Genomic DNA, 27,203 nt, shown 5'->3' on the forward strand with positions numbered 1-27,203 from the left:
TTTAAAGTAGTTTTAAATATTGTAATTTAGATTTAATTTAAATTTTTTAGATACAAATAACGTAAAAAATTTGAACACAAATTACTTTTTTTAAATTAAAATTAAAAAAAAAAAACAAATGAAATCATTTTGAATGTTACCATCTAGGACCATTTTGCCTAAGAAAAATATAAACCGACTTAAATACCGAACTATATTATTACTTGGACTGGTTGTTTGGCGCGATAACGTAACTGACCAGAAATACAATGGGAGTCCATGGTCTCTGGGAACTACTCTCCCCCGTCGGTCGCCGCGTCTCCGTGGAAACCCTCGCCGGGAAAACCCTCGCCGTTGGTACTCCTCAAACCCTATCACTTTCTTTCTCTATCCCTCTTCCCCGCATTAAGTAATTGATCCTTTTTCTTTATTTCCCCTAATTGCAGATGCGAGCATATGGATGGTGCAGTTTATGAAAGCGATGCGCGACGAGAAGGGGGAAATGGTTCGCAACGCCCATTTGCTGGGATTTTTCCGACGCATTTGCAAGCTTCTATTCCTCCGCACTAAGCCGGTCTTCGTCTTCGACGGCGGGACCCCCGCCCTCAAGCGCCGCACCGTCATTGCCCGCCGCCGGCAGCGCGAAAACGCTCAAGCTAAAGTCCGCAAAACTGCGGAGAAATTGCTGCTCAATCATGTACGATCGTTTCGTTGCCAAGTGTGAAACTATGATCACTTTTTTGTCCCTATTTTGGTAATTTAATTGGTTGTTCGATTCCGATAGAAGGAAAAAAAATAGCTCAATTCGCTTTGAAGTAGAAGAGTTTTGGAAGGGTTAGAATCGAGAGCAGTTTATTTATTCAATTGTCGGATATTTCTGTAGTAAGAAAGCGAGTTATAAGTTATAAATGATTTTCCATTCTTTGATGTACCTCGATGAGTGACGAAGAACAAAAACTCTTCATCCATTGAGTTCTCATTCTCCTACTTTATTGTCCATGTGATGGTGGTGCAATGTGTTTATTTTCCTTCGTCTCTTGCTCACTTGCATGTTGAGTTTATTGTGATGTGGTTCAAAGCGTTTTGATTCTGTAATTTTGAGGGATGCTTGTGCTTATTTCTGTGTTACTTGCAAAGTGAAAAGAATTCAATTACATTAAATCTTAATGTTGGAATGTATAACATTTGTGACTTGATGGACCTTGTATATTTGAGGGTAGCTAATTTAGATTATCATTTTCCACTCTGCTTTCCTATAATACTACCAAACAAAGAATTATTGTACCATTTATGCCAATGTGTATACAGTTATGGCATATTCGTACCTTAATATGGTCCATTGTATCAAGATTTTGGTTACGTATTTCAATCTTAACGTTTGTTTTTCTACTTCGCTTACAGTTAAAGACAATAAGATTGAAGGAACTGGCTGATGATATTAAGAGCCAGAGGATGCAGAAGAATAGTAATACTAAGGGTCAGAATGGATCTAATCAAAAGGACTTTGTTGGTAGTGATTCAAGAGGAAGTCACGTGAAAGAGCTAGATGAAATGTAATCTGAATATGCTGGTGTATATTGTAGATGTCTTCTTCTATCAGAGTTATGTTTATTGTTTTGAAATATTTGTGTAGGTCTGCAGCTAAATTTGCAACTAAGGAGGACATAAATTCTTCACAGGCAACATTATCCTCAAGTTACAACCAGGAGGAACTTGATGAAATGTAATCAACCTCATTTTTTTTCCCTAAATGAAAGGGACTAAAAGGCTTGAATTATCTTTCACATAATTTACATAAAATATTATCTTAATGTATTTGACCTTGAATATGACTGATAATTTGTCTATATAATCTTTGGCTGAGTTCATTTAGGTTGGCAGCATCTATAGCTGCAGAGGAAAATGGAAAACATGCTAGAAAAGGAGTGCCGTCTATTATAATTAATCCTTCAGAGGAAGAACACCGCACAGAAGAACAGATTCTACTGGTAAATTTGCAAATGTAGAAGAATGGAATAGTTACAATTAGCCATTACCATGATATGTTTTTTCTATTTTCTTTGTGTATATAATTTTGTTTCTTGATCAAGCCCATGAATTTTCCATTCTTGTAACAATAGAGACATTGTTGGGGAATGAGGAAATATTTTATCCTTTTTTTTTCTTTCTGCTGTTACTCTTTATTTTCTTTGTTATTGCTAGTAAATTTGCTGATTTCTCAGCTCTTGTGGCTGTGTCTAATATTTTTCCTCCTCAGCCATCAGTAAATGCAGAAGTTGATGTAGCTGTATTAGCTGCTTTGCCACAGTCTATGCAACTCGATATTCTTGCACAGGTCAGATTTTAAATATAAATGATATTACCTTCTGCCATGCATTTGGCCATTTGTCTTGCTCTTGTTATTGTAAAGAAGTTTTCTCCCACTTCTAACTAAGAAATTAATTGGCATGAAATAAAGGATTAGATAGACTGTTTTCAAGATTATTTTCTCATTTTTCGGATGATATTTGTGTTAAGGCATCATATGAAATATTGGCATGCGGACAACTCATCTACATATGATATATTGTCTTTCATTTAGTTTAGATGTAAAAATAAAATTGTTTATTGATATCAGCTAAAAGGAAAGAAAAAAGAAGGGTTACTAAAGGAAGTTTACAATCACGAACAACATGATGTCGATTATCAGGGCAAGGGCAAAGGGATTCTTCTCCGTGAAGCTGGCATGGTTGGTTGTAGCTCCAGACATGACACTGTTGCACCAAGGACTGACAATCAAGACTCAATTGACGAAATGTAGGCTGCATTTAATGTCATAATTTTGGATTTATAATGTTATTTCTTATTTGTTAGTTTTGATGGGTATTAGGTTGGCTGCATCTATTGCTCTGGAGGAAAATGAAAAGTTAGTAAATAATGCATCAACTTCTGTTGGGGCTTCCACTATTGAGGAAGATGAAGTTGACTATGACGAAGATGAAGAGATGATACTGGTCAGTCTATATTTTGAGACATCTATGACTTTCAGTTAGTTCATTTAGTTTGTGCCTGAGAGTTTAGGTGACAGCTCTTGGTCATTTTCCATTGTAGTAATCTTAATAGAATACCACATTGATTCCTGATTGCACTAGTATCAATCCTTGTGTTAGACTTGAGTTTGAAAATACAATCTGCATGATCTAATTGAAAGGATTCTAGTATTAATCCATATCTGTAGCAAATAACACTAACGCAGGCCTAAGCAGAAACAATGAGTCTTCTCCTTCAAACACAATTTATTAATTTTACACAATGAATTAGAAATCCATCACATGGCTCTTTTAAGAAATGCACATGTAACCGTCGAACATTACATGATATAACTGTCCTACAGCTCCTGAACACACTTAACTATGTACTTCTTTCACCTTGCTTCCTCAACTCCGTACCAATAAGGCATGATTTGATGTGTAATCTATGCATAAAAAATAAGTAGTTTATGTTTGTTTTCTTTCCTTCAGCCAGCTATGCATGGTGAAGTTGATCCACTTGTTCTAGCCTCATTACCTCCATCAATGCAGCTGGACCTTCTTGTTCAGGTAGTTGAGTTCTTAAAAGTATTTTTTTAGCTCAAGTGCCTCTTACATTTTATTCTGTCATCAGTGATTGAATAATTGTTCTGCAGATGAGAGAGCGTTTAATTGCAGAGAACAGACAAAAGTATCAGAAAGTCAAGAAGGTTTGTGGAAAGAACTCATATTTAATTTTGATATGTTGACATGTAAAACTTGTATCTTTTTAATATTGAAATTTTCTTGGATAGTTGTGTATCTATTTAGAGTTGACATGGATAGTTAAAATGTAAAACCTATGCTTCTTCATGTTCTTTAAAGTTATTTAGTTTTTCACTATACTGATTCTTGATGACATTGATACTGTTATTTTATTTTATTTTATTCCATTTTGGCATGAGAAATACTTTGCCTTTGTACTAGTTGTGATTGCACACTGAACTAAATATATCATTCCATTGGCTCCTTCCAGGATCCTGCAAAATTCTCTGAGCTACAAATACAAGCTTACCTTAAAACTGTTGCTTTCAGACGGGAGATAAATGAAGTGCAGAAAGCTGCAGCTGGAGGAGGAGTAGAGGGTGTACAGACTTCACGGATTGCATCTGAAGCCAACAGAGAATATATATTTTCATCATCTTTTACTGGTGATAAACAGTGAGTAACCATATTCTCAATTATTTTTTCCATAGTTGAATAAATTGTTAGTCCTAATAAATATTAGTCTTAAAAATGGTTGGGTGCTCTTCCTGTGTATTATGATATCTTGTGAAATTTAATTGACAACTTCTTTGGCCTTTGCATTCCTGAATATGGCAGTGAACTTACCTCCACCGGCTTAGAGAAAAATAAAAGTACAAAACAGAAGGCAAAAGGAACACATTATTCTCAGAATCTTGCAAATAGCATTTTGGCTGGAAATGATTTTAATAAATCAAGTGAATTGGTTTGCAATGAACCTGGTGAGCCTGCTGATGAAAATATTCAGACATATATTGATGACAGAGGTCAATTTCGTGTAAGTAGATTGAGAGCAATGGGGATGCGTATGACCCGTGATATACAAAGAAATTTGGATTTGATGAAGGAGTTCGAGCAGGAAAGTGCACAGGTGAACAAGGCTTCAAATATTGGAACAATTAAAAATGGAGAAAATAAGGGTTCATCAGAAAGTTCTGGGATCCAGCCTGTTGGTAAATCACAAGAGGTGAATGTTGACTTAGTTGGAGAGAATGTGCAAAATGAACAAATTATGCTAGACCAGAATGCTTCTATCGATATATCTTTTGAATACGGTTGCAAAAATGAGTTTGCAAATGGTGAGGATGATATATTTTCTAGTTTAGTAGGAGGAAATCCACTGGCGATATTTGGCACTGATGATTCTGCAGCAACAGTTCAACCTTCTCATTCTGATTGGGAAGAAGGAATAGTTGAAGGTAAGAGGACTGTTTTTCCCAAACATGATAAGGTGGAATTGAAGTCTTCTGTTGCAGATGACGATAATAATAATGAAAGTGAAGTGGAATGGGAGGAAGGAGATTGTGATCGTGCTAACAGCAGCTTACTGTCAGGAAAATATGCATCCCGAGGGCAATTGGAGGAGGAGTCCAATTTGCAAGAGGCAATAAGGAGAAGTCTTGAAAGTGCAGGGAATGGAAAACACAAATGTATGTCATTGCTTGATGCGCATTCAAATACTTATGAGAACAAATTGGATCACGATTTTGAACATGGTGATCATTCTGACCCAATGGCTTTAAATGAGAAAAGTGGGTTCCTGAATAATAAAAATAAAATGGAGGGAATCACTTTGTGTAGGGAAGATGGTACTGAAAAAAAGGAATTACTTGAAACTGAAGATAGAGATAAAACGCATGATTTTGTTTCCGTTAATAATGCACAAACTTTCCATTTTGATGGAAGTCCTTCAAAGCCAGCTTTGACTTTTATTTCAGATAAAAATGAGACATTGATTGACACAACTTGCAGATGGGACAGTCAACCTTGTTCTGAAGATTCAATTTCAGATACAAATATAATGATGAAGGACCAGGTCCCTGTGGTTGAAAAGAAGTTATCTGATGAACATGATAATGATAAAGTGTCTTCCTATCATAAGAGTACACCCAAGGCTGTTCCAGTTGGCCCAACTGAAGAGGAGAAAAAGAACTATATTAAGGAACCTGAACCATTTAGTAATTGTACTGACACTACCAAACCCACCATTCATTTGGGGGAGTCATCCTTGAAAGGAGTAACAGAAGAGCTTATTGAGCCAAACTTGGCTTCAGAGGGTAATAATGGAAACTTTTTTGACAAAAGGAACAGTAGCCATGGCAGTGATACGGTTAACAGCCCAGGGGATTTTCCTGCTCTAGCAACTCAGGTTAGCCTGGAGGAAGAAATTCAAATTCTTGGTCAAGAATATATTAACCTCGAGAATGAGCAGAGGAAGCTAGAGCGGAATGCAGAGTCGGTAAACAGTGAATTATTCACTGAATGTCAGGTGCTGAACTGAGTATGATCTATAATACATGTGATTTATATTGTGACTAGTTATTAAATTTCATAAAACCTATTACTTGGATTTTCATTGTTTTTCATCCAATTTAGGAACTGATTTGTTCTAGATTTAGGTTGAGAAGGATATTTTAAAAGTGAGGTTAAAAGAATTGATGTTGTATGGATGGTATGTTAGAATCACTTTTAGAGGTAAGTGCAGAAATATTTAAGATCTCTCACCCACAATTAATTATTTTATCAGAAAAAGTTAAATATTTCCAGTTCTTGATATCAATTCTTGCCTTAAAATTCATTTTGAAATTTTGGAAGGCACCCAAACAAGAAATGTACTATTAAAACAGTTTTTGTCCCACGACCAGGATTTCAAGTGCTACCCAAACATACAATTAGTTTTCCCCTGTCAAATACTCACATCTGCTAAGTTCTTGGAGGTGTGTGTGGTAGTCAAAATTAAAATGTAGTATGGTATGTATTTTTCATTCTTGTGGTGCGTGATTGAATATGAAACTTTATCTCGTATTTGATTGTTTATTTCTGCCTTCAAGGATAGAGCAGAAATTAATTGGCATTGACAGCACAAAGGATGGAACTTGTTTGTTTTCACAGAATAACAGAGAGAAACGTTACCTGCACACATTGAACTAGAATTTTAACCTAGTTGTTATATGGGAAAGGTTCTGCTCAAAATTAGGTCTTGAAAGAAGGTATTCATACTCTTAAAATTACGAACACAAATATTTGACACAAATATTTCTTACTATTGGAAGTCCCACATCGATTAGAGATAAGGCCAAATTATAATATATAAGTGAGGTGCAAACCTCACCTTACAAGCCGATTTTGTGGGGTTGAATTAGGCCTAAAATCCACTTCTAACATGGTAACAGAGTCATGGTTAAAAGCCTATCCTAGCGAGTTTTAAGTGGGCATTTATGTTTCTATTCCACCCTTTGTCGGGCCGCTATTGGACCATCCAATTTCTATTATCACGCACGAGATGTCTATACCTCGGCGTGAAGGGGGTGTGTTGGAAGTCCCACTTCGACTAGAGATAAGGCCAAATTATAATATATAAGTGAGGTGCAAACCTCACCTTACCAGCCGGTTTTATGGGGTTGAGTTAGGTCTAAAACCCACTTCTAACACTTACCTTTGAATACTATTGTGACTAAAAATAATTATTATGCTTGTATATCTTATTTTGCAATCAAGAAGTAACATATCTGATTAGTGCATAAGTAGGTTGCGCAAGGTTAAACCCATATAATATAAATGAACTTTAGAATTTGGGTTTAGTAGTGGTTCAATCCTTTGAAACCGGTTTCTAGTTTAACAGTTTCCCCTACTTATATATTTTTAATTTTACTATCATTGGATGACGTGGAATCTTTAACACTTCCACTTTGCGTTGAGTATCATACATTTGTACGTGTGAATTTTCCTGAACCAAAACATCCATGAATTGTCCAATAATAGTATAATAGTACATGACCCAATAAGCCTAATAACAATTTGTGTGTCAATTAGATGAAGTCAGGATCCCCACGATGGATATTAAGATTTTTTATTATTAATAGCAAACTTTTTATTATTATTTCATCATCATCATCATCATCATCATCATCATCATCATCATTATTATTATTATTATTATTATTATTATTTGTATTACTACTACTAGTACCAATTCACGAACCCATTTGGAAGTTTTTTTGGATTAGACTATGGCTTTATATATCGGTTATTATTCACAAATGCCATTGATCAGTAATGATTTTCCATGGATTAAGTATGTTAATCCCGTATGTTTCTGATGCATCTGACACTCTGTAGGAACTACTGCAAATGTTTGGCTTGCCATATATTATTGCTCCAATGGAAGCAGAAGCTCAATGTGCTTATTTGGAACTTGAGAATCTAGTTGATGGTGTTGTAACTGATGACTCTGATGTCCTTCTATTTGGGGCACGCAGTGTTTACAAAAATATATTTGATGACCGAAAATATGTAGAGACATACTTCATGGAGGTCTAGATTTGCTAAATACTGTAGCTTAAATAAATTTCAGTTATAATAACATTTTGTTTTCATGCCTTTCTTTATGATTGGTTCAGGACATTGAAAAGGAGCTTGGACTGACCAGAGAAAAATTAATACGCATGGCTCTACTTCTTGGGAGTGATTATACTGAAGGTGTAAGGTGTGAACATTCTTACCTTGTTCTAGAGTATATTTTTGGCTTGTTAGTGGTTATTCGATCTCATTTGATATTGAGAAGTTGCTATACATCTATGTCTGACTTTGCTTTATCCAACTCCTAATGATAAGGCATTTGGTAGATGTCCTTCCATGTATTTCTTTCTAGTAAGGCTGTATATATGAGTTTCTGCATATAGGAACATCACTAGCCAGTAGTGACCCAATCCCTTTTGGCTAAAGATGTTGCTATACGTCTACATATGACTTTTCTTTGTCCTACTCTTTATAATAAAATATTTAGTAGATGTCCTTGTAAATTTATGTATATATACATGCACATATATATTCTGCATCTATGAACTTGACTAGATAATTTTGTGTTGCTGCATGTATGTAGTGGGATTGGCATCGTTAATGCTATTGAGGTTTTGAATGCATTCCCTGAGGAAGATGGCCTCCAGAAATTCCGGAAATGGGTTGAGTCACCAGATCCCACCATCCTTGGAAGGTTGGATGCAAAAAGTGGATCAAATTCCAGAAAGAAAGGATCAAAAGTTGAAGAAAAGATAAATTCCTTAAATTGTGATGCTAAAGAGTCTCCATCAGAGCAGAACCTCCCCCATGCCCTGGAGCAAAATAAGTTGCCAGATTACATTCAAGAATCAAAGCAAACTTTCTTCAATAAGCATGTAATTGATTTTCAGCCTTTGCTGTTCTGCGTTAAAATAATGAAGTATAGTTTTTCGTTTATTAGATCATCTTTGTTTGTGACTTTCTTTTTCTCTTTTAATAGAGAAATGTTAGCAAGAATTGGCACATCCCTTCTTCTTTTCCAAGTGAAACAGTTATATCTGCTTATTGTTCTCCACATGTTGATAAATCAACCGAGCCTTTCACATGGGGGAAGCCAGATCACCTTGTTCTTCGGAAGTGAGTTTATATGTTGATGTACTTGTTTCCACAACTTATATGTTAACTCAACGGTCCAGCCTCTCATTTCTCTTCATCTATTCATTTATTGGTGCTTCTATTCCTCAACTACTTACTTTTCTATTGGGAGAATCCACTTTGCCTGATTACCAAGCCCTTTAGGGGGTTGCCTGATTACCAAACTCTTGGACTGTTACTTTGTACATGAATTTGATTTGATTCTTTTGATGGGTTTGAATGTTGAAACTTTGTGCCATGTGTGAGCAGTATGGCTTGATAAACTTTAAGTTTTCCCTGATATTGGTCCATGCTTTTGTTTGAAAACTATCTTTGATTCTTCAGATGGTTGATACTTTTTGTACGTGAGCACTATGGCTTGATAAACTTGCAGGCTTTTGGTCCATGCTTTTCTTCTGGAGTTATAAATCTAAAAATATTTATCGTATATATTGACCTTTGAGACACTATTGATCTCTCTTTTGGAATTTACTTAATCTTTTTCTATCAAACCCGTATGTAATATGTTTGTATATTCTTGGAAATTTTAAGTTACTTCCTGTCCACAGATTGTGCTGGGAGAAATTTGGCTGGATTGGCCAGAAAGCAGACGAATTGCTATTACCTGTGTTAAAGGAGTATAATAAACGTGAGGTTAGAAACTTTGTTTTAATAATCTCCTCCCTGTTTTTACTGACATTTTTATTGTACTAAAAAATTACTTTGATCACTAAATAAGCAAGATTTCCAATTGTTGATTCTCTAGTGTCTTCTCAAATCTTCATATTATTATGAAAACGTTAATCTTTTAATGCAGACTCAATTGCGGTTGGAAGCATTTTACAGTTTTAATGAGAGATTTGCGAAAATCCGTAGCAAAAGAATTAAGAAGGCAGTAAAAGGAATAACTGGTAAGCTGCCTTCAGATATGATAGATGATTCTGCAGAGGTGTTGTCCAAGAGTAGGAAGATTGGGAGAGAACCCGAGGATAGCACATTAGAGATTTCAGGGGGAACAGATAAACGTCTTGAACGTCAAAGGAAATCAAAAATAAAACAGTCAACGAAAAGGAAGAATGATACTGTTGCCAAGGAACAGTCAAAGAAAAAGAAAGACAATAATGATCCGTCTTCAGCACCTGGTACATCAGAGATGGAGAATTTACAGCCAAGTATGCAGACAGAAGAACGGTGTGATGGTAAGGCATTAATTCAGAATACAAGTGGCCGAGGAAGACATAGAGGTATGGGAATAAAAAGAGGAAGGGACAAGGAGAATCTCAGTTCATCTGCTAGCAGTGACATTGATGATCAGGGACCAAGAGTGCATGTGGATAAGTTTCGAGAACACGTGAGAAAGGTAAACCTTCATCTTGAGTTTTCTGATTTATGAAATGAATGAGTCTCTCCATAGGCTATATTCAACTTATGTGCCTTAGCTTGCAAGTTGATTTTAGCTTATGTGAGAAGCTCAATTTGTTTTACATTATTTCTTTCTCTCACAAGTACATGTTGAAAAGTATATTCAAATAGGACAGTTATACGGTAATCAACTTGTTTCTTTATTGACAACCTTCCTTTATTCTCTTAATCACTAATAATAAAGTAATAATCACTAATAATAAAGTAATAAACAGACAGCTGCCCTTTGGTCCTTGCAGTCATCTCAACTCTATGAAGTTCTATGTGTAAAAGAATAGATCCACACTTGTTCCATTCTGATAAAGTGGATTTAAACCTGTTGTTACTTGTCAGTTGTCAGTATGAAATCTTGATTTGGTTACTCAAATTAGTGTTTCGTTGAAGAGAATGGGAATGAGAAATTTCTCAAGTAAAACAATCATCATCTTAACACTGTCAATAAAACAGAGTGAATGAGACAAATCCTATAGTGTATTGAAAACATTTGAAGATGATTGACTTAAGAATTAAACTGTAAAATAATTCTAGAGGACTTGATTGATTCCTCTCACTCTCATTCTATATATGTAAGAAAATTGTGATACAACGCCTCCGTTACCTTTGGGGAGGGTTATGCCCCATAGAAACTGTCTATCTGAGACTGTTTCCCGGCCCGTAGGTCCTGGCACAAGGTTAGAATTCTAGCTCTTCCAGAGTGGTATCTCACTAATGGCTCTGGCCCCCAGAAGAAGGCCTTCTTTGCCCTCCACCTAAGCTGCGCAGGAAAAGCCCAAAGCCAATCCCAGGAAACAGTGAAGCTTCATATGGTCTTTCTGTCCAGGTGCAGGTAGTCCACATCTTCACAGACATGTCTATTTCACCGAGTCTCTCTCCGAGATAGTGCCCAGATCGTTACGTCTTTCGTGCGGGTCGGAACTTACCCGACAAGGAATTTCGCTACCTTAGGATAAATACCCTAAACACAATATAATCATGATAAATAGGGTAACCTTAGACACAATATAATCATGATAAATAGAGTAACCCTAGACACAATATAATCATGATAAATAGGGTAACCCTAGATACAATATAATCGTGATAAATAGGGTAACCCTGAACACAATATAATGATGATAAATAGGGTAAATATTCTAACAGAATGTGATCTCATTTGAAAAAATAAAACAGTATGAAAACAAATAAGAATGTTTCACTAATAATTTGTGTACTTTGCAGTCATTGCGATCTCGGAAACCTGTCAACTATTCTTTCGAAGATCCTGAAGATGAAGATGCGGATGATGCCTTTGATCATAGTAATCAGACTGGTCCAATTGAAGAAAATTTATCTCATATTCATGGTGCATCTGAAGATGGTCCAACAGATTGCAGTGCAATGAATTTTCCTTCAAGGGAGAACTCACCAACCGGCCCTTTCAAGTCAGAAGGTCCGTTTTGCGTGCATGCAGGTGATATTAATCATCCTAGTACTGGCAATCATGATTCTTCTACTGGAAATCATGACTCTTCTGATGACTACCTTAAAATGGGAGGTGGATTCTGTTTAGATGATGGTGACACAGTGGATTCTACTCAAGACTTTTCACACTTTTCTGATTGTTTGGATGAAACTAACCGTGATAAAAATAGTTCAGATATATTATTTTCTGGCACTGAAAAGCCTGAAAATGGGACAGAAGGTGGAGGAGAATTTAATGAATTTGGTATAAAGCGAAATGACCTTGTAAATACTAGTAGTTATGATCATTCTGACGTAGGGATCTTGAAACCAGAGAATGTTCATAACAATAGTGGAGCCTCTGCTGGAGTTTTCAGTGCTATGCCTTTTTTGAGGAAAAGAAGGAAGAAGTAAAACTTCTCTAACTTAGTGTGAGACTTAAGCACATATTGGTCAACCCTCCAAATTGTTGACATTTTAGTTATTTATTTTCTTGTTATTTAATTGTTAGGAGAAGGGACTCTTGGAAACTTTGGCTTTTCACTCATGGTGCCTCTTATGAGGTATATATTTTGCATATTCTTTAACTTAATACCGAAGAGAATGTAAATTGTCATGTGACTAAAAAGTGACAATCAAATTTTGATTGGTTTACTGGCTGCATTAAATCCTAAGACGTATAGCTGTTACTAATGTATCTGTTTTGGATGACCACCAATCCTACCATTAAGTACGTTTGGAATTCATTGTAGTTTTTAATTCGAAAGAAGTTGGTTTGCTTCATCAGCATACTTGTAAGAGGTCATTCCTTCTTGCACCTTCCTGTTTTCTTTTGTCTTCTCCATAATCTTTAAAATACCAATTATATCTTTTCTTTTTCGTTTTACAATTTAAGTTTTGGATTGTATAATCTGTTAGGGTGTGTTCACTTGAGGATGATTGAGGGAGATGATTTGAGAAGGAGTGATTGAGTGAATTTGAGATGATTTGAGGGTGATTTTTGTCTTTACTTGAGTGGATTTGGAGATAATTGAGAGTGGATTTAGAGGTAAAGTTTGTAAAAATTAGTTTAGGATTTGATTGATGTAACACTTTTAAAAAAATTGTTTAAGTGGTAAAAATTAAAGATTACCAAAATACCCCTAGGTATTAAAGTAATATAAAATGATATTTGTTAATGTTATGTTTAATTGTAAAAATGTTTATTAAGAGTTCTTAAAGAGTAAAAAATTAAAAATAAGGGTTAAATATGTTTTTGGTCCCTTAATTTTTAGTGCAAATTAGATTTAGTCCCTCTTCAAAACTTTGGTCTAATTTAGTCCTCCAACTTTAAAAATGTATGAATGTAGTCCTTTTAATTGAATTTGGTTAGATTTATTTGATGTTTCAAACACGTTTTATGATAGCATTTGGGTTGTTTACACTGTTTGACATAGGTTTGCTTCAACGTTAATTGAGAAAGGTGTTTGAAATCTCAAATAAAATTAACAAAATTTGGTTAAAAGGACTAAATTCATACAATTCTAAAGTTGGGGGATTAAATTGGACCAAAGTTTTGAAGAGGAACTAATTCCAATTTTCACTGAAAGTTAAGGGACCAAAAACATATTTAATCCTAAAAGTAATTATTAAAAATAATTTTTAAAAATAATTAAATTATAATTACTTTTGGTATTTTTGAAAAAAAAAAAGGTGCAAGGAAAAGAGATTACTTTTTTCTTTTTAGAAAAACTGGCTCAGAAGCCCAAAGTGCCTTCTAACCTAGAAACCCAGTGGGTGTTCTACCAACTTCCCCTCATTCTACATTCTTTCAGCTTTCCAGATTCTACACTTTCAGCTTTCCAAAGACCTAGGGTCTCCTTCGAAAATGGCAATCAAGGAAGGGTTTGCCTCCGCTGCACATGCGCACATGCGCACATGCGCCGCCTCTGCCACTCACGCACTCACTCCGCCACAGCCTCCATCCAACCGGACCAGCCATCACGACGGACCTCCTACTCAGCCCAAGGCGTCACTAACGACCATTGTTGATCGCGACGTCCAGCTCTACCCCTGCTCACCTCTGCGCGGGCAAGAGGGAAACGCTCTCGTCGTGTACTCATGATGGAATCGACTACCCAGGTTGGATTCGAATACGAGATCTCTGCATGCTTTTTACTTTTTCTCAACTTTCCAGTAAGGGCAAAAAAGCAATTTCACTGTAATTCATTGCAAATCTTTGCAAAAGTGCGAGTGAAATTTGATTAATGTCTCAATTGGGTTCTTATTTTTGTAAAATTGAATGAAATAAAGGCGTTCCATCACATTAATCAAATGTCGTTAAGAAAGATATGACGTGCAGTGTAGTTTTAATCTACGTGGCATTAAAATGGTGTGTGCCCCAAGTCTTTGAGTGAGTTTTCCAGTCTCTTCTTGGCACACATAAACCTTATTCTTTATCTCCTTGCTCGTTCTCTACTTCAGCTTCCATGGTAAGTTGTGCCCTCTTCTATGAAGCTAGAGATTCTGATATTTTTGAAACCCTTTGTTGCAGATCTCACAGATGAACTTGTTTGTGGCCAAGAGAGTCTTTGGAGACAACGCCACAACTTCAGCCTCCGAGTCTAAATAAACAATTAAGAAAATACAAACACCAATCCAAACAAAAATGAAAAGGTAAACCCAATTCAGATAAACAAGGTAAGAACATACAACCCAATATATATATATATATATGTATATCTATATATATATATATGTATGTATATGTATAGATATGTATATCTATGTGTGTGTATATATATATATATATCTATATATATATATATGTATGTATATGTATAGATATGTATATCTATGTGTGTGTATATATATATATATATCTATATATATATATATTATATATATATGTATATATATATATGTGTATATATATATATGTGTATATATATATATATATATATATATATATATATATATATATATATATATATATATATGTGTATATATATATATGTGTATATATATATATATATATATATATATATATATATATATATATATATATATATATATGAGGTTTGCTAATTTGCGTATACCTGTTTTTCAATTGGTACATTTTAGCAATGTGTACTGGATTTTAGTAGACAAAAATATCCTAATATATCAGAAATTTTAAGTTTTAATAATTTTCATTTTCAAAACCAAAAAAAAAAAAAGAAATCCCCAAAATCTTTGCTCACTTCTTTCATTCCTCTCCACTCAACTTCTTTGTGGATCACTAGTAGTTGGATCCACCAATTCGTTTGCTCCATAACGATGCACGTTCTTCACTATAAAAGGTCCTGATCATTTTGACTTTAACTTCCCAGGGAACAACTTCAACTGTGAATTGAACAATAACACCTATTGTCCTGGGTTGAAGACCATCTTTATCAACTTCCTGTCATGATAGAATTTTACCTTTTCCTTGTAAGTCCTAGAAGAGTCATATGCATGCAATCACATCTCTTTAAGCTCTAACATCTGCCTTCTGCATTTACTCTGAGTTTCATAAGGATCAAAATTCAGAAATTTCAGAGCCCACAAAGCTTTATGCTCTATCTCCACTGACAGATGATATGCTTTCCCATACACCAACTGAAAAGGTGATAAACCCATGGATGTCTTCATATTCGTCCTGTAAGCCCAGAGAGCATCATCTAGTTTATGTGACCAATCCTTCCTTGAAGAGGCAATTATTTTCTCCAAAATCCTCTTTATCTTCCTGTTAGAAACTTCAGCTTGGTCATTTGTCTGTGGATGATAAGGTGCGGCCACCTTATGTCTCACAGCATAATGTTTGAGTACCTTTGCAAGCTGGGAGTTACAAAAATAAGATCCCCCATCACTAATGAGTACCCTGGGAGTTCCAAAACGTGAGTAAATCCACCTTTTCAAGAATTTAATCACCGTGCTAGCATCATTCCTAGGACATGCCAATGCTTCCACCCATTTACTCACATAATCAACTGCCACCAATATATATTCATTGTTGAAAGATGGTGGAAAGGGTCCAACAAAATCAATGCCCCAACAGTCAAAGACTTCAACCTCTAAAATGCCTTGTAATGACATCTCATGACGTCTTGAGATAGCCCCAGTCCTTTGACATTTGTCACAATTTCTAACATGAGTATGAGCATCTTTAAACAAAGTAGGCCAATAAAACCCTGACTGGAGAATCTTTGCAGCAGTTCTTTCTCCATTAAAATGGCTCCTAAAAGGTGAATCATGACAATGCTAGAGAATTCCTTCTACTTCCTGTCTTGTCATACATCACCTCAAAAGATTATATGCTCCTATCTTGAACAAGTAAGGATCATCCCATATAAACTATTTGGCATCATGCAAAAACTTCTTCCTTTGTTGCCAATTCAACTCTTATTGAATTACTTCTACAGCTTTAAAATTAGCCATATCAGCAAACCATGGCCTTTGTTGAATATACAAGAGTGTCTCGTCTTAAAAGGACTCCCAGATTTGTTTTTCCTTACTTGTGGCTTCATCATTGACTAACTGAGATAAGTGGTCGGTAATCAAGTTTTCACTCCATTTTCTGTCACGAATCTCCACATCAAACTCTTGTAGCAAGAGCACTCATCTAATCAATCGTGGCTTTGAATCCAACTTTGTCAACAAATACTTTAGAACTGCATGAGCCATGTAGATAACCTTAGACCCAATAAGATAAGGTCTAAACTTCTCCAAGGCATAAACTATAGCCAGGAATTCCTTCTCAATAGTAGCATAATTCAACTGAGCTTCATTCAATACTTTGCTAGCATAGTATATAATGTGAAATACCTTTTCCCTTCTCTGGCCAAGCACAACACCTATAGCATAATCACTGGCATCACACATGAGTTCAAAATTTTGAGTCCAATCTAGAGCTACAACCACTGGAGCCGAAACCAATCTGTTCTTCAAAATGTCAAAAGCCTGCAAACATTCGTTACTCATCACAAAAGGTGTATCTTTGACAAGCAAGTTATTCAAGGGTTTAGCAATCTTTGAGAAGTCTTGAATAAATCTTCTATAGAACCCAACATGACCCAAGAAACTCCTGATTCCTTTCACATTTGTTGGTGGTGGAAGTTTTTCAATAACCTTCACTTTGGCTTTATCCACTTCAATCCCCCTAGCAGAAATCTTATGGCCCAAAACAATTCCCTCCGTTACCATAAAATGACATTTTTCCCAATTAAGCACAAGGTTTGTTTGGACACATCTTTTGAGAACAATATCCAGGTTGGCCAAACACTTCTGAAAAGAATCTTCAAACACTGAAAAATCATCCATGAAGACTTCTATATACTTCTCTATGAGATATGCAAAAATAGTCTGCATACACCTTTGAAACGTGGCTGGAGCGTTGCATAACCCGAATGGCATTTTTCTGTAAGCAAACACACCAAATGGACATGTAAATGTCGTCTTCTCCTGGTCTTTTGGGTCTACAACAATTTGATTGTATCCAAAATATCCATCCAGGAAACAGTAAAAAAGCCTGACCCGCCAATCTTTCCAGCATTTGATCCATAAAAGGAAGGGGAAACCGGTCCTTCCTAGTGGCCCTATTCAACTTCCTATAGTCAATGCACATCTGTCAACCAGTAACTATTCTAGTAGGAATGAGCTTATTCTTCTCATTATGAATCACCGTCATCCCTCCTTTCTTTGGCACAACTTCTACTGGACTTACCCATTCACTGTCAGAAATTGGATAAATAATGCCAGTCTCCAAAAGCTTTAACACTTCTTCTCAATCACTTTTCTTCTCAATCCAAGTAATAAAAAAAAAGGTGTTTTGTTACTAGTGTTATATTAGACTTTCATGTAACACGATTTATGAAAAATTTAGAGAAAAATGATGAAAAAATGTTTAGTGATCTTTTTGTAAAATAATTGAAACTTAGTTACATCAAATTGTGTGGATTTTTACATAAAACTTAATATTTACGTAAGACTAGCATATTATTCAACGTAAATGTTAAGTTTTATATTAAATTCCTAAAAGTCTTATGTAAAACTATTTAAATTAGGTATTAACTTCTTATTTCTCATTATTTCTCTTTCCTTCACTTCTTTCTCTTTCCGTTTCATTCGTCAAGGTGGTTGGATGATGATAATGTTGTTTCAGGAGTGTATATGGACGTTTTAAAAGTCATTTTTATGGTCTGAATCTATAGTTGTAGATGTTTTGTGGTAGTGGATGTTTTTCGCCTATTACATTAAAGTTCTGTTGATTTAAATGTGTAATTGAGGTAAGTGGTTATTGTTAAGAAAATCTCACGTTACACACACTCAGATATTTTCCTAAATTGAGTTTACTATTCATTAGTCGTGACACTTACAATATTACGAGAATAAAAACTGAAATCCTAACAAATCAAATCAGATTTTTCCTTATTTTTTTATCCTAATAAAATAAAAATTGAAACTGCAAATCAACATATCCTCTGCCACTATTCAATTTATAATAAAAACAAAGGAAAATTACATAAACACCATTTTCTTAATTTAAGTTTATTCCAACAAAACTCCACCATAAACTTAAATTTTTCGTTCCTTTTTATTCCGCTTTCCATGTTCATCACCTTACACAGGGTTTGCTTCTTTCAATTAGATTTGAGTTAGAGTTATCCGAGTTCTTGCTAGTTATATCTTGTTTCAAGCATCTTCTCTCCAAGATTTTCAGCTCCAGTTCATACAATCAGCTCTTCTTTGCTTTTACTTAGGTTGCTAGATGACCATGCTTATCCTTTAAATACAGTACCTGATCTTTCATAAAAACTAAATTACCTTTTTTCAATTATCTAATTCATGCTTAAAATATTGTTCTTCAGCTTGGGAACATAGTAAACATCCTTAATCTCTCCAACTCATCCATTCTTCTACATATGTCGGATTGTTCCACGTCCTTTCACGGCCACCTTGGAGTCATCTCCGAAAGACACAAATTTGGCCTCCACCTTGGTGAGTTTATCAAAAAAGTTCTCATTTCCATACATATGATTGCTTGCCCTAGTATTTAGATACCATACCGAGTTGGTAGAAATATCATCAACCTTCATCTCTTCTTCATCTTCTTCTTCCCTAGTTTTATCTGGTTCAAGAATGCTAGATGTTTTCTCTTCCTTTTCAAGAGTTGTCTTCTTCAGCTCCTCAAGCTTAATCCTTTGTTTATTCATAATTTCATTAGCTTCATCTAGAAGCATCCCTATCTGCTGAATATCTTCATCTTTTTGTTTGAGTTCTTTCTCAACGTTTGCCTTCTCCACATTTATCGCACCATTTACCGAGATCACTTCATCCATTATTGGGACCGAGCTCTCCATGTCCACTGCATTTGAGCTCTTTTCGCCAACAATAGTTCTTATGCTTCTTCAGTAAGGAGATTAGTCTCCCCATTTGTCTCAACCTTGCAATACTTTGCAATATGGCCGCTTTACCATAGTTGTATCATTTTTTTTTATCTACACTCATGTGCATAGTGGTCATACTTTCCACACTTAAAACACTCAACTCCTGACCGATCTCCTTAGTCTTTCCCTTGTCCTCGGTCACGTCAATTCTGTTAACCGATTTGCTCTTCACTAGCATTCTCAAAATTACCTCAACCACGTCCACCTTGTCCTCGACCTCCTCACCCTTTGCCGCTAAGACCTCAACTCTGAGTAATCCGAGTTTTATTTAAGTCAAACTGTACTTGTAGTGCTTGATCGTTGGGTTCAACCTGATCATCCTAACTCCTTCTCCTTTGTTCGTGGGCTTCTAATGACCCAGCAAGTTCATCCACTATGAGAACCGACAAGTCCTTCGATTCTTTGATGGCGCACATGATACTTTCGAAATCTTTTGTAAGGGATCTCAAAAATTTTTCCACAACCCGACTAGTGGCATTTGTTCTCCATTCCTGCCGACTTGGTTGGCCACCTTCTCCACCCGTGTTATGTACTCGGTTATACGATCTTTGGGCTCCATCTTCAACTGTTTAAACTCTCCTCTAAGAGTTTGTATTCAAACTTGTCTAACGTGGTTGTCACCTTTATACACAACCTTCAATATCTCCTAGGCTTCTTTTTCTAATTTAGCATTCGCTATTTTTTTTAATCCCGACTCATCTACTACATTGTAGAGAAAATACAATGTTGACCCATCTCTTGCATGTGTTTTCTTCAATGTTTCCATCTATTCAATCGTCTTATGTTCGTCCTCATCAGGTTCAACGTACCTATCTTCCATCATATCCCAGACGTCTTGGGATCTCAATAACGTCGTCATCTATAAGTACCAATTATCATAATTGGTTTTTCTTGTCATTTGTGGCACACTCGTACCATTGACAACCTTTGACATCTCTCTCAAGCACTTACTTTTTTTCTCACGGTGTTTGACTCTCACCTCTCTCTCAGTACTCAGAACATAAAGTTATGATACCACTGTTTAAAAAATCTCGCGTTACACACACTCATATATTTTTCTAAAATTGAGTCTACTATTCATTAATAATTAAAAAACTTTAAATAACCATAATATTTACAATGTTATGAGAAAAAACTAAAAAATCCTAACGAATCAAATCATATTTTCCTTTTTTTAATCCTAATTAAATAAAAACTGAAACTGCAAATCAACATATTGTCTGCCACTCTTCAATTTAAAATAAAAACAAAAAAAAAATTACATAAACACCTTTTTCTTAATTTAAATTTATTCCAGCAGTTATATGTATGATGTTTTATTGATATTGAACCTTAGTTGTTTTTAGGAATGATATTACATCAATGTTTCCTTTAATTTTGTGTTTCTAATTTGTTGTTTCTCACGTCCTAAAATTTGTTGCATCATTCATATTATGATTTTCATATATCAATATGATTTACTGTACGTAAATTGATATTGTTTTTTTTTCTTATTTATTTTAAGTTTTGATTTAAGTGGAAACTAATTAAATTAAAAAAAAATGTAAAAAATTACGTCATTCTTCACTAGGTCCGATATAAATTTTGGTTGACTATTTTTTTTTCTTCTGTAAACCTATGTTACCCATATCCTGGTCAGACTATTTCTGATATTAGAAAAGAAATCATAAAATTCAATGTAAAAGTCTACTTTGTAATAGTGTATATCAAACAAACGCATTTAACACAAAGTTCTTCTCTCTCGTAGTCCATTTTAGTAAGAAAATAAAAAAAAAAAAGGAAAAAGTCTCTTTCATAACTTTTTTTGGACAATTTTTTGATAATGCGTGACATGATTAGTCCGTTTCAAATATTTTTTTAGAATAAATTCAAACAGACCAATAAAATTGTGACACGTATCCTATGGTCAAAAAGTTATTAAAAAAGAGTTCTTAAAATATCATTATCCATAAAAAAAAATGCCATCTTATTTTAAAAGCATTGGAACTTTGTGGAAGGTTCTTTTAAACTCCACAACAAGAAAAATCATTGTGTTTATCAAGATTTTGAATAGCAATCACATACAAATTACTATGGAGTGAAATTTACGTGAATCTGAATCGCTAAACACAGTCAGACACACAAATCAAAATAAATAGTAGTTAGATTTCTCTTTATATCTCCACTTAATTTGACGAGTTTTGTTCAATATATCATCAAAGACACAGATTTCTTAGTGCCAATAGCTTTCCATTGGCAAAGATTGTTTACAATTACAAGAACATCGTCAAAACCTTGGAATAGTTAGTTTTGGATTGTATTCAGTGTTGTAGTTACAATTTCGTTATCAACCTTCCTGTTGTGAAAGTTGTGGACAAATGCGACTTCAAATATGGTCAAAAACCTTAAACCAACCAAATTTAAAATCATAAAATTTCCGGCAAAATTATGGTGTAAGAATTCCTTACAGATCTTAAATAAAAGAACAATGATATTTTGACAACTCTTTTTTAACAACTTTTTAACAATAGGACACGTGTCATCACTTTATTAGTCGGTTTAAATTTATGTTTAAAAAGATATTTGAAACGGACCAATCATAGACAATCACGTATACATTGTCAAAAAAATTGTCATAAAAAAGTTGTTAAAGAGACTTTTTCCTAAATAAAATGTCTAAAGGAGCTAAGATCCCAAGGTACTGTTATTTCTATTATTGAATAGAGCCAGCAACTTAACGAGAAGTGTTTTTGCATGTGCCTATTTCTGGTCTTAACGTGGTTTCACCTCAAGTACAAATTTACAAATAAAAGATGCAAATTTTTTTTATAAATTTTTATGAAAATTGTAAACTTGTTATACAATTTTTTTAGTCCCCTAATTTTTATAAAAAATCAATTATATTTTTAATTTTTATTTAGTTTAATGTAGTCTTTTAATTTTTTAAAATGATCTTCTTCTTTTTTAGTTTGACCTTAAATTTTGATTGAAATTTATATACTTAGATTTTTTTAATAGAGTGATTTGATTTATAAAATCTAATGAAAATTTAATATCAATCTAGAGAAAATGATTTAATTAGATATTTTTAAAAACTAAATTATTAAATTGAACCTAATAAAAATTATGAATTGAATTAAAATTTTTTATGAAAATTAGATATCAACAAAAATTTTAGCCATTCTTTTATGAAAACGTAGTATTCTTTTTGACAAAATTACAAGTTTTCTAATATCCCTATACATATAAAAGAAAAATAGTGATAAGATGACACATATTTATATTTATTTAAAACATATCATAAAGATAGAATAATCATAAAAAGTGATTTTTTGCATTTAAAAAAAATAAATAAAAAGTAAGAAAAAATAATATAAAAGAATTTTATTTATAAAAGAATCACCTATATCATACTTCTCGTAAAAGAGACTTGAGTTGCGATTTCACTGCTTTGTTAGATTTTGGTACACACATTAAAAAAAACAACAGGAGGTGTTGTCAATATTGTTGTTATCATAGTATACAATGCCATATGAATGAAATTAAGAAGGTAATGACAACACTCGTTGCAACTATTCATCATGCCGGCCAATATTTGTAAAACAAATTGAGAAAGGTGCAATAATCAGTATCAAAATATTTGTTAAGGTATGATAAACTAATCATGCCAACTACAAAGAAATGGTCATTGTAGTTTCAGCCACACGGACCAGTTCCATTTCTTTTGTACTGAAATTAGAAACTCTATTTTATTCATAAACCATATTCTTCCATCAACTCTCTTGAGCAAAAAGCTGGTGATCTCCATCAACCTCATATTCTTCTCCAAATGAAAAGAGCTTCTACATGGATAGCATTTGCCACATCCCTTTTCCTCCTAAACATGACCAGTTGTGTAGAGTACGAGGTCAAGAGAACACTGATACAATTTCTGGCACAAGTCTCTGGAAAAGATGGCCAACAGAACTCCACTTTGGTATGGAAACAAGACTCTGATCCCTGCAAGGGCCCCTGGCAAGGTGTACTCTGTGATCGTCAAAACATGTCCATAAAGAAGTTGCTACTTGATAACCTCAATTTCTCTGGAACACTTGATCTTGCTATGCTTTGCAACTTGCAGCCCCTGGCTGCATCTCTCACATATCTTAGCCTTGATGGCAACAAAATCAGTGGAGGGATGGCGTCTGAGGTTGGAAATTGCAAACAGCTCACTCGCCTGCACCTAAGTGGAAACCAACTTGCTGGAGACCTTCCTAGTTCACTTGCTATGCTGAACAATTTGAAGAGATTGGACATTTCAAATAACCAGTTTTCAGGATCTTTACCAGACTTGTATAGAATCTCAGGGCTGAAAATGTTCCTCGCACAGAACAATTACCTTGGAGGCACTATACCTGCTTTTGAGTTCTCTAATTTTGACCAATTCAATGTCTCCTTCAACAATTTCCGTGGCCGTATTCCAAACGTGCATGGCTATTTCTCTGCTGACAGCTTTCTTGGTAATCCTGAACTATGTGGAGATCCACTGCCAAAGAATTGCTCTGATAAGCCTATGCCTTTTAGTGAGGCTCAGACATCAGAAAAACCAAAGGGTACTTCCAAGGAGCAGATTCTTATGTACTCAGGGTATGCTTCATTGGGTGTCATCATTGTCCTTTTCGTAGTCTTAAAGCTGTGTAGAAGAAAGAAGGGAGAGAATAATAAAGTTGAAGCATTGAATAATAGGGTAGCGGCCAGTGGTGTTGAAAAGGCGAGAAATGTTTCAAGTGAATACAAAAATGAGGTAAGCAGATCTGAATTTTCAGTCGTCCCTTCTGAAAGTGGGATGGTTTCACAATCACTGGTGGTTCTTTCGAGCCAAGCGGCAATGGAACTGAGATTGGAGGAGTTGTTGGGAGCACCTGCAGAACTTATTGGAAGAGGAAAACATGGAAGTCTTTATAAGGTGATGCTTGACAATGGGATGATGGTAGTTGTGAAAAGGATCAAGGATTGGACTATTTCAAGCCACGATTTCAAACAAAGAATGCAAATACTGAGCCAAGCAAAGCACCCTCATCTCCTTCCACCACTTGCTTTCTATTCTTCTAAACAAGAAAAGCTTTTGGTGTATGAATATCAGCAGAATGGCAGTTTATTCAAGCTCCTACATGGTAACTATCACATCTTTCTTTTACTTATGCACATTTTTTAGTTACAAATTTAATTTTTCTTATACAATTCATATACTAAAATATAGCATGTGGTATTCAGGAACTACAAAAGCCTTAGACTGGACCAGCAGACTTGGGATTGCAGCAACAATTGCTGAGGCATTAGCTTTCCTGCACCAAGAGGTAGGCCATCATGGTATTGTTCATGGAAATCTGAAATCCTCCAACATTTTGCTAAACAAGAATATGGAGCCATGCATAAGTGAATGTGGCATTATGGATATGGATGATCAAAGAGGTTCAGCTGATGGTGGTGCATTAGATATCTTAAAAGGAGATGTTTATGGGTTTGGTGTGATTCTTCTTGAACTGCTTACTGGTAAGTTAGTGAAGGGAAATGGGATTGACTTGACTGATTGGGTTCAGTCAGTTGTGAGGGAAGAATGGACAGGTGAAGTCTTTGATAAGTCTCTGATATCAGAGTATGCAAGCGAAGAGAGAATGGTGAATTTGCTTCAAGTGGCTATAAGATGTGTGAATCCTTCACCACAGGTAAGGCCAACCATGAACCAAGTTGCTCTCATCATTAACACTATCAAAGAAGAAGACGATAAATCATTGATCTATGAAGTCTGATTTACACTATCAAATATTTCGATAACCTTTTCCTTAATACTTGTAAGCCATACTTATAAGATGAAAAAATAAAATTATAAAGTTCGGTTTTTTTAACCTAAGTCAATGATGTTTAGAATCACTTTATTTCTAATCGATCTACGATTTCGACTTTAAACTGTCGTATGTAAATTAATTAAAATTACTACAATAAGTTGAAAATTTTCCATCTTGAACAATGGATCGTGTCATGCCGTTGAAGGTTTAATTAAATATTTAGTCTATATACTTCTACGTAACAATTCCACAAAATCTCTGCCCTTTAGTATTTATATTGACAATCTTTTTTATTCTTCTACTTATCAAAACTTAGTATTTTGATTCTTATACCTAGAAGTTTTGTGTTTTAGTCCTCGTAATAATATTTTTTTGTTTTAACATTTACTGTTAGATGTCAAGCAACTTCGTCTAATTTAATTTTGTGGCCATGTTTAAGTTATTAGCAAACAACAACTAATAAAAAAAAATGAAGAATTTTGACAAATGTAAGAGAAAAATATATTACTCGTATATAATGGATAATACTGATAATTTTTTTTATATAATTAATATTAAAACAAAAAGCGTGAGCATATAGAAACGACAGGGGTATCAAAACTTCAGTTAACGATATATATTCTGTTGGTATGAAGATATAGAAGCGAACTAACCGAGTCTTTTACATCAAGTGTTGGAAAAACATTCTTCTTTGTATACACACACCACAAAAGATTAGCACTTATTTGTAGAATGGATAATGATATTTTGATAACATTTTAATACTATATGCGTGTCATTTTGTGATTGGTTCATAGTGGTGTTTATGATTATTATTATTATTGATTGTAAAGTAATTTTAGACCAATCACAAAATGACACATAAATGATGTTAAAATGTTGTAAAAAAATATTGTCCGAAAATTTTTGTCAAAATATCATTATCCTTGTAGTATTAGTCAATAAGAAGCTATTATTAAGTAAAGAAGGTTTGCATTATATAGTGAAGAGAGTTTAACATGACCTTAGGATTTGATGTGTGATCTAAATTTCAAGAGGCTTATACTAAAAATATACTTATGTATTTACGGGAGAAGTAATTTAAAGAATACTTCTAAAGACTCGTAATATTGTATACTTATTCACCTCCATATCTTTTATTTATTTTAAGTATATTTGGATATGAAATTTACTACATTATTTGTTACTCAATTGTTTAATAGTTGAATATTGAACTTAAAATTGAAAATGGGTATTTAAGTACCTTTCAATAAAATGAATATATTTTGTATTTTTTAGTTTTATTATCGGAGTTTAAAAGTTTATAAATAAATTACTTTATCAATCTAATTGGAGCTCGTTCATAAGCTTGGAAATAAGATTCTTTTTTTTTTTCATGCTTAGTTCAACGACGTTCCATATTTTAGTAAGAAGGGATTAAGGTAAAATTTTATCCCAAACAACTTGTTCATGGTTTTTACTAAAAGTTCAAACACTACAAAAAAAAATGGTAATTTATAGTTTAAATCTTTTAATCTTTAACATAAATATCTTTGTCTGTAAAAATCTCTTTACAACGTCTAAAACATTCTCTTTCAAGCATGTGCTATATTCACTTTGAAATTTTGCACAAATTTTCATTTAACAATGAGTGTTTGCAACGTGAGTTATCTGAAATTGATAAAGACAATAATAAATGAAAGATTTAAACCTCTTTTTGGTCTCTAAGTTATGAGTGAATGTTCAGTTTAGTCTCCTTTTTTAATGTAAATCTTTGGTCCCTAAGTTATAAAAAATATATCAAATGAGTCCTTTTTTGATGTTCATGGTCAAAGTACAAAGAGCAATCTAAAGTGCTGTTATTATTAAGAAACAAATCAGAGCAATCTAAAGATGTAGCAGTTGTTAAGAAACAACCAAAAACAGGATTT

The 27,203-nt window shown here is 34.2% G+C and overlaps 2 protein-coding genes across 2 annotated transcripts; both read left to right on the top strand.

The window, feature by feature from the left end:
- The first annotated feature begins 217 nt into the window (after positions 1–217).
- LOC106759234 (DNA repair protein UVH3) lies at positions 218–12,758 on the top strand. Its single transcript, XM_014642306.2, has 19 exons — positions 218–336; positions 426–676; positions 1,381–1,532; positions 1,613–1,702; positions 1,853–1,967; positions 2,237–2,314; positions 2,597–2,775; positions 2,849–2,972; positions 3,480–3,557; positions 3,644–3,697; positions 4,003–4,187; positions 4,350–6,039; positions 7,890–8,084; positions 8,171–8,256; positions 8,653–8,944; positions 9,049–9,185; positions 9,752–9,836; positions 10,000–10,542; positions 11,823–12,758. The coding sequence occupies exons 1-19, from the start codon at positions 249–251 to the stop codon at positions 12,456–12,458; spliced, it is 5,058 nt and encodes a 1,685-aa protein (XP_014497792.1). The 5' UTR covers positions 218–248; the 3' UTR covers positions 12,459–12,758.
- A 10,593-nt stretch (positions 12,759–23,351) lies between these two features.
- Positions 23,352–25,257, top strand: LOC106758328 (probable inactive receptor kinase At2g26730). The gene is made up of 2 exons (XM_014641262.1): positions 23,352–24,621; positions 24,722–25,257. The coding sequence occupies exons 1-2, from the start codon at positions 23,352–23,354 to the stop codon at positions 25,255–25,257; spliced, it is 1,806 nt and encodes a 601-aa protein (XP_014496748.1).
- The last annotated feature ends 1,946 nt before the right edge of the window (positions 25,258–27,203 follow it).

This window comes from Vigna radiata, chromosome 4 (genome assembly GCF_000741045.1).
Source record: "Vigna radiata var. radiata cultivar VC1973A chromosome 4, Vradiata_ver6, whole genome shotgun sequence".
In the NCBI taxonomy this organism is placed as follows: Eukaryota; Viridiplantae; Streptophyta; class Magnoliopsida; order Fabales; family Fabaceae; genus Vigna; species Vigna radiata.

Coding starts and splice junctions, on each gene's coding strand:
- LOC106759234 (XM_014642306.2), top strand. CDS start 249: ATGGGAGTCCATGGTCTCTGGGAACTACTCTCCCCCGTCGGTCGCCGC. Junction 1,703..1,852: donor CAGGAGGAACTTGATGAAAT/GTAATCAACCTC, acceptor GAGTTCATTTAG/GTTGGCAGCATCTATAGCTG. Junction 3,698..4,002: donor AGTATCAGAAAGTCAAGAAG/GTTTGTGGAAAG, acceptor GGCTCCTTCCAG/GATCCTGCAAAATTCTCTGA.
- LOC106758328 (XM_014641262.1), top strand. CDS start 23,352: ATGACCAGTTGTGTAGAGTACGAGGTCAAGAGAACACTGATACAATTT. Junction 24,622..24,721: donor TTTATTCAAGCTCCTACATG/GTAACTATCACA, acceptor TGTGGTATTCAG/GAACTACAAAAGCCTTAGAC.